Here is an 18397-nt window from a genome sequence, read left to right as displayed (position 1 = left end):
CAATCACCCACTGTACCACCATAGGCCAACTCCTGCCTTGGGCAATCACCCACTGTACCACCATAGGCCAACTCCTGCCTTGGGCAATCACCCATTGTACCACCATAGGCCAACTCTTGCCTTGGGCAATCACCCACCGTACTGCTATAGAAAGCAGATGCAGAGATGACCTGTCAGTGCACCAGCTCAATTGACCAGAAGGTGCACTATCCACTGAGCATTTAATGACCAGAAAATGACTCTAGGTCAGGTAACCAACACCCTCAGCAGAACTCAGCCCCCATGCCCACTCTCTCAGGGTGGGGTGGGGGGGTCTAAAATTTTCCATGACACCATTTAAAAGAAGTGGAGTTCTTTCTGACATTGTGGAAAATATTTATTGCTCAAACAATGTTCCTAAAATCTGATGACCTGGTCATTATCACATTGTGGGATCTTGCTGTGGGGTAATTGGCTGTCAGATTTCATATATTAATGAAGTGATCACACTTCGTTCACTATGGCGTCTTTTGTGATGTCTTAAAATTGTAAAATTTGCCATATAAATATAAATTTCTTTCATACTGTTGGTGAATTGGATTCTCAAAGCAAAGGGGAAAGATTTGATGGCAGATTTGCTGAATGATATGACTGTGTTACTTTTGCTGAAAATGTCTGTACTGACAAGTGGGATCTAAAACAAATCTTCACCAATCACTCCAGTTAAACAAGCTCTGTGAATCTGTCAAACAATTCACTGGTTCATATTGTTTTTTTTTATAAAACTTGTTTCTAAATCAATCTGCTCAGTGATGTTATTACTCACGTCTTGAACAGGTGGCACTTGAACCTGAAACTCCTTGGTTAATATTGTTAACAGGGTATTGTTAGCAAGCTGTAACTGTGAGTAAACGCTCTTCATTGAAGGATTTAATTACTCCACTTTGTGGAGACAGTGAGGTCTGCAGACGCTGCAGATCAGAGTTGAGAGCGTGTTGCTGGAAAAGCACAGCAGGTCAGGCAGCATATGAGGAGCAGGAGAATCGACGTATACGGCCGGAGCTCTTCATCAGGAGTGAAGGACTCCAGCTCGAAATGTTGATTTTCCTGCTGCTCAGATGCTGCCTGACCTGCTGTGCTTTTCCAGTAACACACTCTCTACTCCACTTTGCATCCCATCATTCTGTTGTTTCCACAGTAAGAGAGCCAGTTATGAAAATTATTCTCTTGGATTTACACCTTGTGGAAGTTTATTGCCAGAGGCGTCAATACCCTTCCTCAACTGATCCTCTTTACATTGTCACCAGGGTCAGAATCTTTCAGACCTTTTGACGATGGATTGGGAGGACGACATCATTGGGTAAGTGGAGCAGGAAAGCTGTGGGGGAGTGGGAGCCTGACCACCTCCTGCCCCCAGTGAGTTAGCCAGCAGCAGAAATGCTGGCAGACCAGCAGCCTTTGGGAAAACTGCAAACTTTGCAGCAGGTTCGAGAGAGACAGGCCCTCTATTCGGGGCACTCTGTGACTGATAGCAATGGCCCACCTTTGTGACAATGCAGCACCACCCTCCAACCATCTTGGTCTCTGGAGCTTTGCAATTCTCCTCTGACACGTGGCCAAACCTCCAGCTGTCGTCTCTGAAGTCGCTGCCATTAACAAGAGCCATACAGTCTCACTGATCGATTGGGCCAGAAGCTCTTGCTGTTGGCTGCTGATCAAACACGCTGTCACTTCCTGCTGGAGCAGAATCACTTTCTGGTTTCGTCCTTGCCCCGAGTTCTGGGGACTGCTGGCACCTCCACAAAATTAGCCCTGAAAGTCACAGGGGGCATTGCGGTAGAGTGGTAATGTCACTGGCCAGTAATCCAGAGAGTGAAGTTAGTATTTTGTGAAACATGGGTTCAAATCCCATTTTTTAATTTCAATTTTTAAAAAAATCTGGAATTTAAAGCTCTTTTCAGTAATGGTGGCATAAAATTATTGTTGAATATCATTTAAAAAATCACTGCTACCCTTTGGAGTGCAGCTCCAACTACACTCAATACGTTTGACACCATCCAGAACAAAGCAGCTCGCTTGATTGGTACTACATCCACAAGTTCCCACTCCCTCTATAACCGACACTCAGTTGCAGCAGTATGTGCTATCTGCAAGATGCCCTGCTGAAGTTCACCAATGATCTTCCAAACCTGTGACCACTTCCGTCGAGAAGGACAAGGGCAGTAAGGAACACCATCATCTGCAAGTTCCCCTCCATCCTGACTTGGAAATATATCCCTTCATTGTTGCTGGGTCAAAATCCTGGGATTCCCTCCCTAATGGCATTGTGGGTCAACCCACAGTAGGTGGACTGCAGTGGTTCAAGAAGGCAGCTCATCAGCACCTTCTCAAGGGCAACTAGAGACGAGCAATAAATGCTGACCCAGCCAGTGATGCCCACATCCCACAAATGGATAAATTAAAAAGGTTTCAATCCGATTTACAGGAGCCTAGTCAGTTTTGCACCTTCTGTCAAAGGGTAAGAGGAGCATGGACATGGGGGCAACTGCAGGAATCAAGCTGGAATCTGCAATACTGCAAGAAGTCCTGATTATGAAGCCCAGGACTTGATGAGCAGTTCGTGTCTGATGGAAAACAGGTTGTGTGAATAATAATTCTCTCTCGCATTCTTTTCCTGAAATCCAACATGGCAGATGGTGAAATTTGAATTCAATAAACACCTGGAGCCAAAAATACTAATGATGACTAGTATCCGTTGTTAAAAATCCATCTGGTTCACTAATGTCCTTTAGGAATGGAAATTGCCTTCATTACTAGGTCTGGCTGACGTGATTCCAAAGCCACAGCAATGTAGTTGACTTCTAATTGCCTCCCTGGGTAATTAGAGATGGGCAATAGTTACCTGCCTGGCCAGCCGTGTAAACAAGCCATGAGCAAATGTTTAAAAATGGGTCAGTCCATTCAGGCTCATTAGCTTGTTCCACTGTTCAATTAGATCGGCACTGCTCAGTCTCTTAAATGTACATACCTGCCTTGGCTCCGTGTCCTTTAGCTGGCTGACCACCTTTATCACCATCAGCTAATAAGTTCCCATCAGAATATGTTTTCTGGTCTGAGAATACTTCAAGTCCATGTTGTATTCCTCTATGACTCGAAAGGGTTTGCTATTTAACTAAGGCAGCCTTGAGCACTTGGTGTTAATTATGCATTGGAGCAGGCTTGCATGCAGACTGGCGTGTATAGAGTGTGGTAATCCTCTCTGACAATCGATAAATGATTCACACCCATCAGCACTGATGTTCATGAAAGCTGTTCCTGCCTATTACTTGATATCTGGGATTGATGGTTTCAGCTCAACTTAATGGAGTAAATCAGCATCTGCCAGCTGAAACATCTCAGTGGAAAGTTCTGCCATGGATTAAGTTGCTGATGCAGGTCATTACCATTCTTTTAAACAATTCAGGAAGTTAACACAGACCTCCAGCTTTTCTCTGCTCTGTATCCATAACAGGCATAATGCTAAATTTCTAAAGTGAAGCTCTTTAGATAACGTAAACTCAGGTACATACATTTATCTTTTAATTGCCCAATTAGCCCTTTTTTTGGAAAAGTCTCAGGTGTGTTGAGTTTTCATCTTTTTGGAGAAATTCCCACTGTGAAGCTTAGTGAGTTTCTCACTATCTTACCAAGCTCACCTCATTAACTGCCTGCCCAGCCTCTCTGGTATTCGTCACGTCCAGTTCCTGCCCCATCTTACCACTGGCAGTTCTTGGAACAACTTGACACTCAGTCCCAGAATTGACCAGGTGAAACCTGAGGACTGCAGATGTTGAAGATCAGAATTGAGTGTGGTGCTGGAAAAGCACAGCAGGTCAGACAGCATCTGAAGAGCAGGAGAATCGACGTTTCGCCAAAAACGTCGATTCTCCTGCTCCTTGGATTCTGCCTGACCTGCTGTGCTTTTCCAGCGCCACACTCTCGACCCAGAATTGACCAGTGTTGTTGGTACCTGTGCCATCTTTAAAAGCTCATTTTTCACTTGAACAAGTATGGTCAGACTACAGCTGCCTTGTGTTGTTCCAGGCATTTGCCCCAGACGTGGCAAATGGGGGTAAATCAGTGCCCGGGTGTATGGGCAGGGTCCTGGAAATCCCACTGGGTGCTGTGGCACAGAGGTGAGGCTTTCTCTGCCCCTCGGACCATCAGTGGAGGGCATGACATCAAACCATGCCAGCCTGGTCTGAGGTTGTTGCCCGAGTTAGTGGAGGACACCCACCACTGCAGGAAGAAGGTCAATGACCTTCTCCACTGTGTTAGTGTAAGTGACACAACCTTCTCTGAGACCTCACACTCCACCTACCTCAGATACTGTGCCCACATCCCACCAAGGCTCATGCACTACCACTCTATCACTATTGTCTGCTACATCTACCCTCATTGATCTTAACCACCCCAACCCTGTCTGTCCTCACTGCTGCCTATTCACTCATGCAAGAAACCTCCTCACCTGCACAAACAGTAACAGCTGTGCTACCCACTTTCATCTCCCTTAATACCTGCCTCTCTCTCTCATTCCAGCAGGAAGACAGTCCCTACTAGGGCAGAAAGAGTCAGGGTGCCCGGTATTCAGCTTCTCACCCCCTTCTGTAGTGAGCATCCTAACTCTGACTGCCCAAGTTGCTGGCTGACTGGCTGTTCCCAAGCCCCTGGAATTATTATTGGGGGCTGTCCTTGACTTGCTGCTCGGACACTCCTGGCTGATGGCTATCCACCTGGACCTGACTGAGGCATGCTTCCTTCCTTTGTGCCGGGGATAAATTGCAAGGCAAGACAAACGTCATACGAGCCTGGTAGCTCTGGATGAACAAGTGCAAAAAGACAAGGTGAGGATACTGTGAGTAGTCAGAGAGTTTCAGAGAAAGCTGGTGCTAAGAGAGCATTCAGCCTAGTACAGTCAATGAGCTGGGCATAGATGCTCCTTGCTGCAGCATTACAATGATACTGGTGCAGTCCAAGGCACAGCATTGAAGTTCAGAAGCATCCTGTAAGTGCATCAGGGATATGCCATAAGTCTTCCTATAGGCTGGCACCAGTTGGATGCCATTGTCTGTGTATGTGGGCTCTGTGGCCCATTTAATGAGACAAGTTGGCAATTCACTGCTGCTAAGTGAAAACTCGCCGTGCCCTTGTGAGAAGCTTAAGGTGGAGTGAGGTGCTCCTGATGTCTGCTCTCATTCAGCCACAAAACTTACCATAGCTCACGTCACTCAGACCACTACAAGAGTACACCCATTATGTTTTAATATCCACTTTTATCCACTTTTCCGAATGACCATCAATGGTCTTCATGCAGTTGACATCTCCACCAGTCATTAACCTTCTGTGAGTTCTCCTTCCTCCAGTTCGACCTCTTAGCTCATCCTCGCTTTCCTTCAGTTCTCTATTGGTGGCCGTGTCTTTAGCAGCCGAGGGTCTAAAACTTAGCATATCTCCCCTCCCTGTCCCTGCATAAACTCCTCTGACTGGAAGGGCTGGGAACTTTTTCACTGGAGTGTAGGAGGTTGAGGGCTGACATTATTGAAGTCTTAAAAATCATAAAAGGAATAGATAAGGTGACTGGCAAGTCTCTTTTCCCGATGGTAGGTGAGTTCAAAACTAGGGTTGATATTTTTAAGGTGAGAGGAGAAAGATTTACAAAAGACCTGAAGGGGAGCTTTCTTATACAGCGTGGTTCATGTGTGGAATGAACTGCCAAGGAAAGCAGCAGATGCATGTACAGTTACAAACTTTAAAAGACATGTGAATAGTTATATGTATAGGAAATGTTTGGAGGGATATGGGCCAAGTGCAGGCAGATTGGACTAGTTTAGATTGGCAACATGTTTGGTGTAGGCTGGTTGGATTGAAGGGTCTGTTTCCATGCTGTATGACTCTAACTATAAATTCATTCTTGACTCTTCTTGACCAACCTGTGGCTTTCCAAGTGAAAGTTCATTTTGTCCCGCATGATAGTTTCTAATACCTTCCAAATATTTAATTGACCTACATTTTCCTGGATTATCCTTGTCTTATTTCTTGAGTTATGAAGTGGCATTAGCCACTGTTCAGCCCTCCAGACCACCTCCAGTTCAACTGCCTCCAATCCAGATTGATTGTGACCTTTATAGACTCATACAGATGTACAGGATGGAAACAGACCCTTCAGTCCAACCCGTTCATGCCAATATCCCAACCCAATCTAGTCCCACCTGCCAGCACCTTTCTCCCTTTGCATCAATCTGTGATTGAGATCGCAGTAAATCCAGACCATGTGATTTACCCACTTTGACCAATGCTAATCTTTGTAGCAGTTCTTCTCTGTTACCATCCTTTCCATAACTTCCCTATTCGCTGCTGGTGTAACCTTCACACATCTGCATCTCAATTAAGAATTTCTCTTTCAGCTCTAGATTTTTCCCCCAGAGGAAACCACTTGCACTTTATTTGATGTTGCAGCTAATCGTTCCTTGTCGTCCCTTTGCTTTCTGTATTAACGTTTTTGATTCTGTTCTCTACTTTCCATAATCTTCCTGGTTAGAAAATGAATCATGCTCCTGCATTTGTCGTAAGCCTTCTTTGTCTATTTTCTTTTAGCTTTTTTTGCATTTCATCCAAGTAATGCCTGAGGTTTTTGTTCCAAATGACCGTGCTCAGTTTGTGGCTGAGCTGGTCAGTTGTGCCTCAGGAGGGAACACACTCACCTCTGGCTTCAGATTCAAGTTTCACTTCAGGTCTTGAACACAAAACTCAAGGTTGGAAACTGAGTGCATTACTGGGGGGAATGCTGCAGTGGCAGAGGTGTTGTCTTTTGGATCAGATATTGCACTTGCCTGCTTCAGTGAATGTAAAGAATCTCATGATACTATTTCAAAGAAAGACAGGGGAATTGTCCCTGGTGTTCTGGCCAACATTTATCCTACATTATCTCACTTATTATCGCATTACTGTTTGTGGGTGTTTCTTTGTGTAACTGGTTTGTCATGTTTCCAACATTCATTTACAGTGTAGTCACTGCGATAAAGTACTTTTTGACTGAGGTGTCCAGTGATTGTCAAAGGTGCTTTACATTGCTTTGTTACTTCTATACCCTGGGATCACCTTTTACAACTCACCCAGCCTACAGTCCTCCTTAAATCCCTGAACTAGCTTGTCCCTGTTTCAGCATTTTTGCATTCAATATTTTCTGGACTCCTTCATAATTATTTGAACCCAAGTTATCACAAGTTTGCTGAGATGTACTCCACTTGCCAAGCTTACCCTGTCAGAAATGGATCCAACACTGGTTCCTTCCTTGTCGCTTTCAAACCGTACTGAAGGGAGGAAGTTGTAAACTGTAGAAATCCAGGATTTTAACTTAGCCTGTCCTATATGTTATTCCAGACCCACAGCAATGTTTCCAAACTCTTAACTGCCCTCTGTAGTGGCTGTGCAATCCAATTATATTCAAGAGTTTTCCAAAGGATGGGATATAATTACTTACCATCATTGAATTCTCCTACTGGTGGCTAGCATTGACCAGAAATTGGATCAATCACAGAAATACTGTGAGTGCAAAAATAGGGCAGAGGTTAGGAATTCTATGGTGAGCAACTAACCTCCTGACTCCACAAGACCTGTGTAACATCCACAAGACAGAAGTCAGCAGTGTAATAGAATACTCTGCAGTTGCCCAGTGAGTGTGTAACAATACAATAGCTTTAAGAGATTTATTTTGTCCTTTTCTTTAAGAAGTTGAGACAGAGGTGGTGAGCAGTCTGCTCATAGCCAATAAAGTAAAACCTTTGTGAAGTTTTAGGTTTTTTTAAAGTTGGAACAATAGAAGCAACCTGAATGGGTGGGGTCAAGCTCCCATAGAAACAGGATTTTTAGTGTTCACTTTCAGAACTTGCTAGCATCTTGAAGCTGATTGTGGAAGCTCTTATTCCTCTTTTCTAAAAGCTGAAGTTGTCTTCCTGCTGCTCGAATTGCATGTGAAATAATCTATTTTACTGATTTTGCCTTTGCCAAGGGTGTGTTTCTGAGATGTTACCGAACTGGAACAGTTATTGAGTATTTTATTATTTTGATAGTGTTACAGTTAAGCCAATTCTTTTATTTTGTCTGCATCTTAACTGTAGTGTATGAATAAACTGTGTTTTGCTTCAGGTCTGGTAGTTTGACCAATTAAATTGCATCAGAACACAATGCCTGGCACTTGCCTTTAAAATAAGATAAGGTTATGGTGCAGGCTATCTCTTTGATGTGGTTTAAGGGGATTTGGTCTGGTTCATAACAAGCGAAGCTCTGAAACATTCAAGAAACTCGGTATTCAGAACAAAGTTTGATTGGCATACCATCCAATACCTTCAATATTCACTCCCTCCATCACCAACATATTGTGGCGGCAGTGCATACCATCTACAACATACACTGGGAACAAACCAAGGTTCCTTACACAGCACTTTCCAATCCCACAAATATCAGCAATAGCATGCCATTCCTTTACTGAAATTCTGGAGCTCCCTCCCAGACAGCAGTGTGGCTGTCCCTACCCCAGGTGGACTTCAATCATTCAAGAAGGCAGCTCACCACCACCAACTCATGGGTAACTAGAGGTGGACAATAGGTGCTGGCCTTACCAGTGACAGAGCATCCCATGAGAGAATTTTTAAAAATCTTCCCTGCTTTCAAAAGCCTCTTGTAAAATCCTTTCGCTTCTGTTGTACTTGCACACTTAAACTGTTCTGACTCAACGCTGTTCAGATGTCACGTTTGATTTGATTGTCATCTGACTGCCTTTGAGATAATGGCACCTCTGCTGCCAGTCCTCACAGTGCCAATGACCAGGTTCGATTCCACCCTCTGTCTGTGTGGAGTTTACACACTCTCGCTGTGTCTGCATGGATTTCCTCTCTCTGTCCAAAACTGTGCAAGCAAGGTGGATTTGAAGTGCAGGGTTACAGGGATAGAGTAAAGGGTTATGTCTGGGTGAGTTGCAGCATTGGTGAGGACTCAATGGGCTGAGTGGCCTGCTTCCACACTGTAGGGGTTCTATGATTCTACCAACTCCCACCCCCACCCCACCTCATCCGAGGAAAACTGCCAGTTGGCATGGCAATTTGGCATTTATTCACCTTGGTCATGTCCATTTAGGAGGAGAAAGTGAGGTCTGCAGATGCTGGAGATCAAAGTTGAAACTTTATTGCTGGAACAGCACAGCAGGTCAGGCAGCATCCAGGGAACAGGAGATTCGACGTTTCGGGCACAGGCCCTTCTTCAGGAATTTCCATGTCCATTTAGATCATTTGCACATGTGCAGTCACCTTAAAGGGACAGACCAGATGAAATACATGGAGTAGTTAAACATCATCTAGATGCGCTAAGCCGACATTGCCTGTCAGTGATGCCACAGGAGGTCATCCCTTACATACCACACATTTTATTGAAATATTCTACATCTACAGAAGGACTTGTGTATAAGCAGGTGCGCACTGACCCTCCAGGGTAATATCAACATGACAGACATACTTTACTTACAATGATGCAGTCAACAATGAAAAGAAAGAGAGCACTCTCAAAATTCCCCTATAATAAATGCAAAATACAGCAGATGCTGGCAATCTGAAGCAAACAGAGCATAATGGAGAAATTCAGCAAATCTGGCAGCATCTCTGTGGAGAGAGAAACAGAAGTGGAATTCCGGAAGAAGAGTCAAATCGGATTTGCAAAACATTAACTCAGTTCCTCTCTCCCGGGATGCTATCACTCCCTTTCCCTTGCCCTGGCCCCAGCTTGAGCCTGTTCTTACTCATTGGTGCTGTCTGTATAAATGGCAGGGACAGGATTTGTCTGTTTTCTAATCAGATGCTAACAAATTGAAGGCATTACTCCTGTTACTTTACAATTGTAGCCATCACTGTAATGTCAGAACCTCTGTCCTTGATGTGTTGGTGGTCTTTTTGCAATATCACAACATAGCACAGAAAAATCTTAAGAGGGAAATTGACGGCTCTGATAATGGCTTGAGAATGAGGGGTCGTGGTGTGTGTGTTTACAGATCTCCCTTCATTAGCTGCACAGAGACTCAATGGCTGACCAGTCACTGTGCTGTGGAGGAGCTGGTGTTGGACTGGGGTGGACAAAGTTATAAATCGCACAACATCAGGTTATAGTCCAACAGGTCTATTTGGAAGCTCTAGCTGTTGGACTATAACCTGGTGTTGTGTGATTTGTAACTCAGTCACCTTTAAACAGCCTCCAATTCCCTATCACACAAAAACCAGCAGTAGACGATCGGAAAACACCTGTGGAGAAAGGCATTGTCAAAACACCAGAGCCCAGAGCAAAAGAAACTTCTCTCCAAATCATACAATGTTTGAGCAGTCATAACATTTACAATAAGATAAGAGAAACAAAAGGTACCAGGATATAACCACAGCTCAGATCATGAAACAATTCACCCTGGTATTGCTCAGCTCAAACAGAAGGTAACACTGATAAAAGGGTCAGACTGAAAGGAATCTGTTTCTTTTGTTCATTGACCATTTATAACCAATTCAAAGCTAAGCAAAGATATGGTTTACAGCAAGCCAGCAGATTTTAAGCATGTCACCAGCATGAGGAGCAGATCAATATGTAGTGTTACATTCATGTTCTTTGTCGATGCTAAACATGTTTAACAAAGGACTTAAATCAAATTGATGTTCCAGGATTAAACTTTAATCAGCAAGAATTGACCCACCGCAACCTCAGAAGAAAACACATTGCTTTAAACGTTATGGTCTCAGTGCTGACAATGCAAACACCACAAAGACATTTTTACCACGTAGGAGATTGTTTCTCCTAAAAGCAGTCAAAAAGTGCTACGTCTTCAGGAAATATACCTCGAAATATGAATTTCAAAAATGGTTTTTGTTGCTGAGAAGAAACCCGAGGAGTTATATTAAGGTAAATGAACTGATTATGGACTCCTGTGAATGAGAATTCCATAGATTCACCAATCTCTGGATGAAAACGTTTCTCCTCATCTCAGTCATAGAGATGCACAGCACAGAAACAGACCCTTGGGTCCAACTCGTCCATGCCGATCAGATATCCTATATTAATCTACTCCCATTTACCAGTCCAGAATGGCCTATGTCACACACCTAAACTGTGAGGCCTGATTCTGGACTCCCAGGTCATCGGAAATGTCTGTCCTGCATTTAGCCTGTCTAAATGAAAAACACTCGATGCTAGAAATCTGTGGCAAAGAACGAACGACAACGGCTCTTCTTCCTCAGGTGGCTCAGGAGATTTGGCACATCCATAAGAACCCTCACCAATGTTTACAGATGCACCATTGAAAACATACTGTCCAGGTGCAAAACAGCCTGGTATAGCAACTGCTCTGACCAGGACGGTAAGAAACTACAGAAGCAAGAACAGCTTCTTCCCTGCCATTATCAATGGACTCTCTAACTTCAAATAACCCTGATCTTGTTAATGTTAATCTTGCCTAGCACACATCACTGTGTTGTAACCTAAATGCCTTACTCTGTCCAAGTTTTTTTTCACCCTATGATCTGTATGATCTTGCTTACAATGATCTGCCTGTACTGCTCACAAACAAAGCTTTTCACTGCATTTAGGTCCATGTGACAATAAATCAAATCAAACACAGAGAATGCTGGAGAAGTGTTGGAGGTTTGGCATAATCTGTGGAGAGAAAGTAGCGTTTGTGTTTTGAATCAAATATGACTCTTCTTCAGAGCAGGGCAACACGGTGGCCCAGTAGTTAGCACTGCAGCCTCACAGCTCCAGGGACCCAGGTTCGATTCCAGCCTTGGGTAACTGTCTGTGTGGAGTTTGCAGGTTCTCCTTGTGTCTGTGTGGGTTTCCTCCCACAATTCAAAAATGTGGAGGTTAGATGGATTGGCCATGCTAAATTGCCTGTAATGTTAGGTGCATTAGTCAAGGAAAATGTGGAGGAAATAAAGGAATGGGTCAGGGTGGGTTGCTCTTCAGAGGGTCAGTGTGGACTTGCTGGGCCGAAAGGCCTGTTTACACGCTGTTAGGAGTTTTAAGTTCTAAGAACTGTCTAGTCCTGTTGGAATTTTAGATGTTTCTGTGAGACTCCTCCTTCACTCTTCAAACTCAAGTGAATATAGCCCAAACTAATCCAGTCTCCCTTCATACATTATTCCTGCTATCTCAGGAATCAGTCTGGTAAATCTTCATTGCAGTCCCCCAGAAGACCACTCATCGGACAAGGACCCAAAACCACGCAGAATAGCCCAGGTGTGGTCTCACCAAGATCCTGCAGAATTTCAGCAAGGACTTCCTGCTCCTGTACTGAATCCTCTTGCTGTGAAGGCCACCTTCTTGTCATAATTGATCACCTACCTCAAGGCCATTTTCCAGCACTATCACCATATGCCGTGATATTGTTAGTACCTAGAAATCTATTGATCTGAGCTTCCATATCCCTCTGTGGCACAGAATTCTACAAATTTCACTTAGAAGTTAGGAGATTTCTCTTCAGTTCTGTCCTAAATTGGCTTGCCCTTTATTCTGAGACTCTGTACCCTCACTGTAGCTGCCACCTTCCCCTTCTCCACCCAGGGGTAAGATCCTTTCTGGAAGTATACTGTCTGTGCAAAACAGCAGTGGATTGAAAATACAGTTTATCACATAGAAAAGGATTGCAGAACAACTGATGCTTGGGATTGATATGCTGTAAATTCTATGTTATGTGGTGATTCAACATTTCAAGTCAATTTAAAAGTAAGTTTGGGCCAGTTTTCGGATGAGAGCTACATTTTGCATCAGTCGTGTGCAACATTGGAGCCTTATCTCAATAATGTAGGGAATTGTCACCTGTCACACCTCCACAGGCAGCTCACTGTTCCCCATCATGTCATTTAATCCTGTGTCCCTCGGGTAAGTTGCCGTAAGTGAAGGGGTTGTGGCAGGGAAGTGAAGGTAGAGGAATGGGATGATGATGTTTGTGACAGGCATCAAATGCAGTGGAGCCAGGAGGAGCAGAGCTGCACCTTTCTGGTCTTCATCTAAAGCAGGTGATTTCTCAAAGAAATGTAACCTACCTGTTCAGAGGTGGACTGATCAGAGCCAAGGCTTGCTCCATTCAGGGCATCATAATTTCTGGGAAAATTACTGTAACAGGCTTAAAACTGTTTGTGGCAGGCTAAAACATAATCTTGAAATGTTCTCTATTGGCCTTGTCTTTGTAATTGTGTACAGGTTGGACACAGGCAAAGTTGATAAACTAGTGTTCCTTGTGTTTGTTGTATCCATCCAATGGATATCAGTTCCTATCCTATAATAACCAGCCATAATGCTGATATAAAATAAATTGCAGCCTTCTGTCTTATTTTAACTTCCCTTTATCAAAAGCACTAATTCAGTGCATTCAGTATATTTAAACCATTTTAAGAATAAACAGATGTATTTATGGCTCCACATCAAAGATAGCTTAGTCTTTAATGATTTGAAGGTCCCGGTGTTGCACTGGGGTGGACAAAGTTAAAAATCACACATCATAAAGTTATAGTCCAACAGGGTTTATTTGGAAGCACTAGCTTTTGGAGTGCTGCTCCTTCATCAGGCAGTTGTGAAGTATAAGATCGTAGGACACAGAATTTGTAACAAAAGTTTACAGTGTGATATAACTGAAAGTATATATTGAAAAAGACCTGGATTGTTTGTTAAGTCTCTCATCTTTTAGAATGGGTATGTTGGTTTCAGTTCTTTCATATGTAAGTGCCAGAACTTTTTAAAGGTTACATTCTCAAGTGAACTTTAACAATAGGTGCCATGTTGGCCCAGATAATGCACTGAAGGTGTGAGGTGCCCTGCGTGAGGTTGTCTGTGCCCCAATGTTCAGACTGATTTGAATCTAAAAACGAATTTGCAGAACCTTACATGTATTCATGCAGTTTTTGAGCAAAATGAAATGTGTGCGCGAGGGATATGAGTGTGTATATGTGTGAGTGTGAGTGTAAAGGGGTATAGGTCTGTGAGTGGGAGTGTGTGTGTGTGTGTGCGTGCGTGCATGCGTGTGTGCATATGAGAGAGAGCTTGTGTATGAGAGAGGGTCTGCATGAGTGTGTGCATCTGTAGGAGTGTGTGTGTGCGTGTCTGTCTGTCTGTCTGTCTGCACGTGTGTCTGTGTCTGTGTGGTGCAGTGGGGTCACCTGTAGTGTGATGTGAACCCAAGGTCCCGGTTGAGGCCATCCCTGTGGGTACCGAACTTGGCTATCAGCCTCTGCTCGGCCACTTTGCATTGTTGCCTGTCTTGAAGTCTGCCTTGAAAGGTGGTCACCCGAAGGTCTGAGGTCGAATGTCCCGGCTTGCTGAAGTGTTCTCCGACTGGGAAGGAACACTCCTGTCTGTTGATTATTGTGCGGTGTCCATTCATCCATTGCCATAGCCCCTGCTCATTCTTGCCAATGTACCATGCCTCAAGGCATCCTGGCCTGCAGCGTATGAGATAGGCAACGTTGGCCAAGTCACATGAGTATCTGCCACATACATGGTGGGAGATGTCCCCATGTGTAATGGTGGTATCTGTGTCGACATTCTGACACGTCTTGCAGTGTCTACCGTGACAGGTACCAACACAGACTACATGGAGACACCTTGCCACTGCACCTCTCACAAACCCCTCAATCATCTCGTGCACCAACTCTACAGCAGGCACCACAACCTTGAAATTAAGATGGAGTCCACACTCTCAGCCTGCACTCAGGATATAGCAGTACAGTTACGTGACATTGCCAAATAGGCAAGCGACAAAACTACACCACGTACATGCACACCAAGACCAAGAAACAGGAGAAACTTGGCATCACCACCAGCAGTAGCCAAGCCAACCTTGGCACCACAGTGGAAAACGTTATTACCGCAGGAAAGTCGATCGTCAACTTACTGGGCTGCACCCTTCAAACAGAAGAGATTGAAGTTCTTAGCAGGGGCCTCAATTTCTGCCCCACTACCAAAATGGACCCCACGAGTCTTGCAGCAGACACTGAGGAATTCATCAAACAAATGAGACTCCGGGAATTCTTTCAAGAATGCCATCTTGTCTAACCATTTCTCATTGTTTTCTACCATTCACTCAATTTCTTGTTGATAGTTTGCATAGAGTCATAGAGATGTACAGCACGGAAACAGACCCTTCAGTCCAACTCGTCCATGCCAACCAGATATCCCAACCCAACCTAGTCCCACCTGCCAGCACATGGCCCATATCCCTCTAAACCTTTCCTATTCATATACCCATCAAGATGCTTTTTAAATGTTGCAATTGTACTAGCCTCCACCACTTCCTCTGGCAGCTTATTCCATACATGTACCACCCTCTGAATGAAAAAGTTGCCTCTTAGGTCCCTTTTATATCTTTCCCCTCTCACCCTAAACCTATGCTCTCTAGTTCTGGACTCCTCCAACCCAGGGAAAAGACTTTGACTATTTATCCTATCCATGCCCCTCATGATTTTATAAACCTCTATCAGGTCACCCCTCAGCCTCCGACGCTCTAGGGAAAACAGCCCTAGTCCATTCAACCTCTCCCTATAGCTCAAATCCTCCAACCCTGGCAACATCCTTGTAAATCTTTTCTGAACCCTTTCAAGTTTCACGTCTTTCCGATAGGAGGGAGACCAGAATTGCATGCAATATTCCAACAGTGGCCTAACCGATGTCCTGTACAACCACAACATGACCTCCCAACTCCTGTACTCAATGCTCTTATCATGAAACATTGATCACAATTGTATATAAGGAATACCCCCTCACAGTTGACCATGTGTAGAGTTAAGTTCAACATGGTAAGGTCACCATCCCCTACCAGACTATAAGATTACTCTCTTTTTAGGGAGAGATGCCTAGCAGCAGTTTAACCTGTGGGTCACCACACCTCAGGTAAGGGGAAGCAGTTGAGAAGGAGGGTCCTTCATGTTAATCTCGATCCATGGTGGAAATTGAACTCTCACTGTTGGTGTCACTCCACATCATAAACCAGCCATCAGACAACTGAACTAACAGACCCCCAATGTGGGATATTTATCACTGTTTGTGCAGTATATCGAACACCTAATATAAATTGCAGCAACTTCAGTCTGAAGTACATATTATAGAGATTATAATTGTGGTATGTAGAAGATTTCTTCAAAATGACAGGACATCATATGTACAAGAAATCTCAACCACAGTCTAATCTATCGAGCACATCATCACAGTCTGAGTGACGCAGTTCAGGGTGGGCACAGAAACCAGAACACGCAGTGCTGCCCCTGGCTTGGATCCCAGGCACCACCCCAGCTGAGCACAGCTGGTGTCTGAGACCCCAGGCCCTAGTTGGTTGGCCCTATTCGCCCTCTGTCCCTGAACCTGATATAGTTCCCCTATCACACTGCCAACATGTACAGTGTGTAAGCTGAGGTACTGTTCTCACTTTTAACTTGTCACTTCCTTTTCCCAGGATTTGCTGCATTTGACAGAGGCTGACCTGAGGCAACTAGGAATTCAGAATCAGACACACAGGACTCATATTGTCTCTAGCATCATCCTTCTCCAGGAGAGGGAGAGACGGAGAGGTATGCCAGATTACCAACTTTTTGTCAGTTTGTAAAATATTGTTCGGTGATAATTTTAAAGCACTTTTAGCATTGGAAATCAACTTGGCTTGCTTCACTATGAGTTGTTTTCTAATCTTGAAGGTGCTATACAATTGCCAGTTGTCTTGTTCCAGTCTATTTTGACTGTATAGTTCTAATTATTCAATTCCTGGGATTGTCCTATGAGTCTATATTCTCTGGAATTTTGAAGAATGAAAATGAAAGGTGACATTATTGAAACAGACTTGACAAGGTAGATGTCAAAAAATGTTTCCCCTTGTGGGTGGGTTGAAGACCTGATGGGATAATTTCAGAATTAGGGATTTCTCATTTAAAGCAGAGATGAGGAGGAATTCCTTCTGTATGAAGGTAGTGAATCTGTCGAATTCTTTACCACCCAGAGGGCTGCTGAGGTTTGGTCGTAAGGTATATTCAAGACTTCGATTTTTAAAAGAAAATCAGTAATCAAATGTTATGGGAAAAGGCAGGAAAGTGGAGTTGAGGGTTATCAGATCTCATTGAATGGCAGGGCAGACCGAGGGGCTGAATGGCCTATTCCTGCTCCTATTTTTTATACTTCAGTTTCATGTTGATTTGTGTTTGTCACATGTTTGCTGCTGAACCAGTTACAGTGAAAACTTGGTAAAGAATCCACTGAATGCAGTTTCGCCCTTGGCCCAGGAGTATATTCGCTCCCAGTAAATCAGAAGGTTGTGGGTCACTCCAGAGATTTGAACACACACCATATTAAGAACCACGGGTGTTGCACTTTTGAAGGTACTGTCTTTCAAATGTGACCTTAAATTGAAGTCTCCTTTGACTCCTCCCTAATAATATTCTGAAACTAGGAACAGGAGTAAGCCATAAAGTAGAGCCTGCCCCACCAATGAAAATGATCGGGGCTGGTCAAACACTTCCAAGCCTTTCACCCACGCCATTCTATATGTCTCTGGTGATCAGAAATCTATTGGTATCGACCTTAAACATACTCACCAAAGACTAAGCTTCCACTAAGAATGCCAAAGGTTCACAACCCTCTGCATAAAATAAATTCTCCTCATCTCAGAACTAAGTGGCATTCTCTTTTATTTTTAAATTGGAACTTAGCAGAATTAGTTCTGGCCTTTGCAACCAGGCGACACATCTTCCCTGCATCCACCCTGTCTGTCCTTCAAAGTATTTTGTAAATTTCAATGAGATCACCTCTCATTCATTGAATCAGAGCAGAAGTTTCCTGTATCCTGGCCAATATCTAGTCCTCAAGCAACATCTAAACACAGATAATCTGCTCATTTATTTCATTATGTTTTTTGCGAGGACTTACAGTGGGGAAATTGGCTGCTGCTGTGTTACCTACATCAAAGCAGTAACCACATTTCAAATGTTCTTGATTGGCTGTAGTGTTCCTTGGGTCATTGGAGAAAGATGCTCAATACTTCCCTTCAGTTCACCCTCTTTAACACACCCTCTGACGTTACCTCCGTGGCTCTCCAAGTGTCTGTTAGCTGCTTATGCTTAGTAGTGAACCTGATGAAGTAATGGAGCCTGTTAATCTGAATAGATATCATCAACACAGCTGTCATTCAGCAGTGTGGTTAGGGTAAGACAAATTGTGCACTTTTTCCGACTGCTGTAGTGTTATGACCAAAACAAAGACCCATTAATCCCTCCTGCAGAATGGAAGGGATTATTGAAATAGTAAAACCATCTTGCTTCCAGCTACTCCAGCTGTTGATATTGATATTACAGAGGGCCTCAGTGTATTTATCTGTGTTCTGTTC

The 18397-nt window shown here is 43.8% G+C and overlaps 1 protein-coding gene across 1 annotated transcript in view; it reads left to right on the top strand.

Moving 5' to 3' along the window:
- Positions 1-18397, top strand: part of bcar3 (BCAR3 adaptor protein, NSP family member) — a 188151-nt gene that overhangs the window by 34044 nt on the left and 135710 nt on the right. Inside the window, exon 3 of the mRNA XM_087990469.1 lies at positions 16481-16595. Coding sequence (XP_087846595.1) covers positions 16481-16595 — 115 coding nt within the window. The remainder of the gene's footprint in view (positions 1-16480; positions 16596-18397) is intronic.

Source organism: Chiloscyllium plagiosum, unplaced genomic scaffold (genome assembly GCF_037043375.1).
Source record: "Chiloscyllium plagiosum isolate Xiang-an unplaced genomic scaffold, Cpla_swu_hap1 HiC_scaffold_9, whole genome shotgun sequence".
In the NCBI taxonomy this organism is placed as follows: domain Eukaryota; kingdom Metazoa; phylum Chordata; class Chondrichthyes; order Orectolobiformes; family Hemiscylliidae; genus Chiloscyllium; species Chiloscyllium plagiosum.
This window is presented reverse-complemented; position numbering and strand designations above follow the sequence as displayed.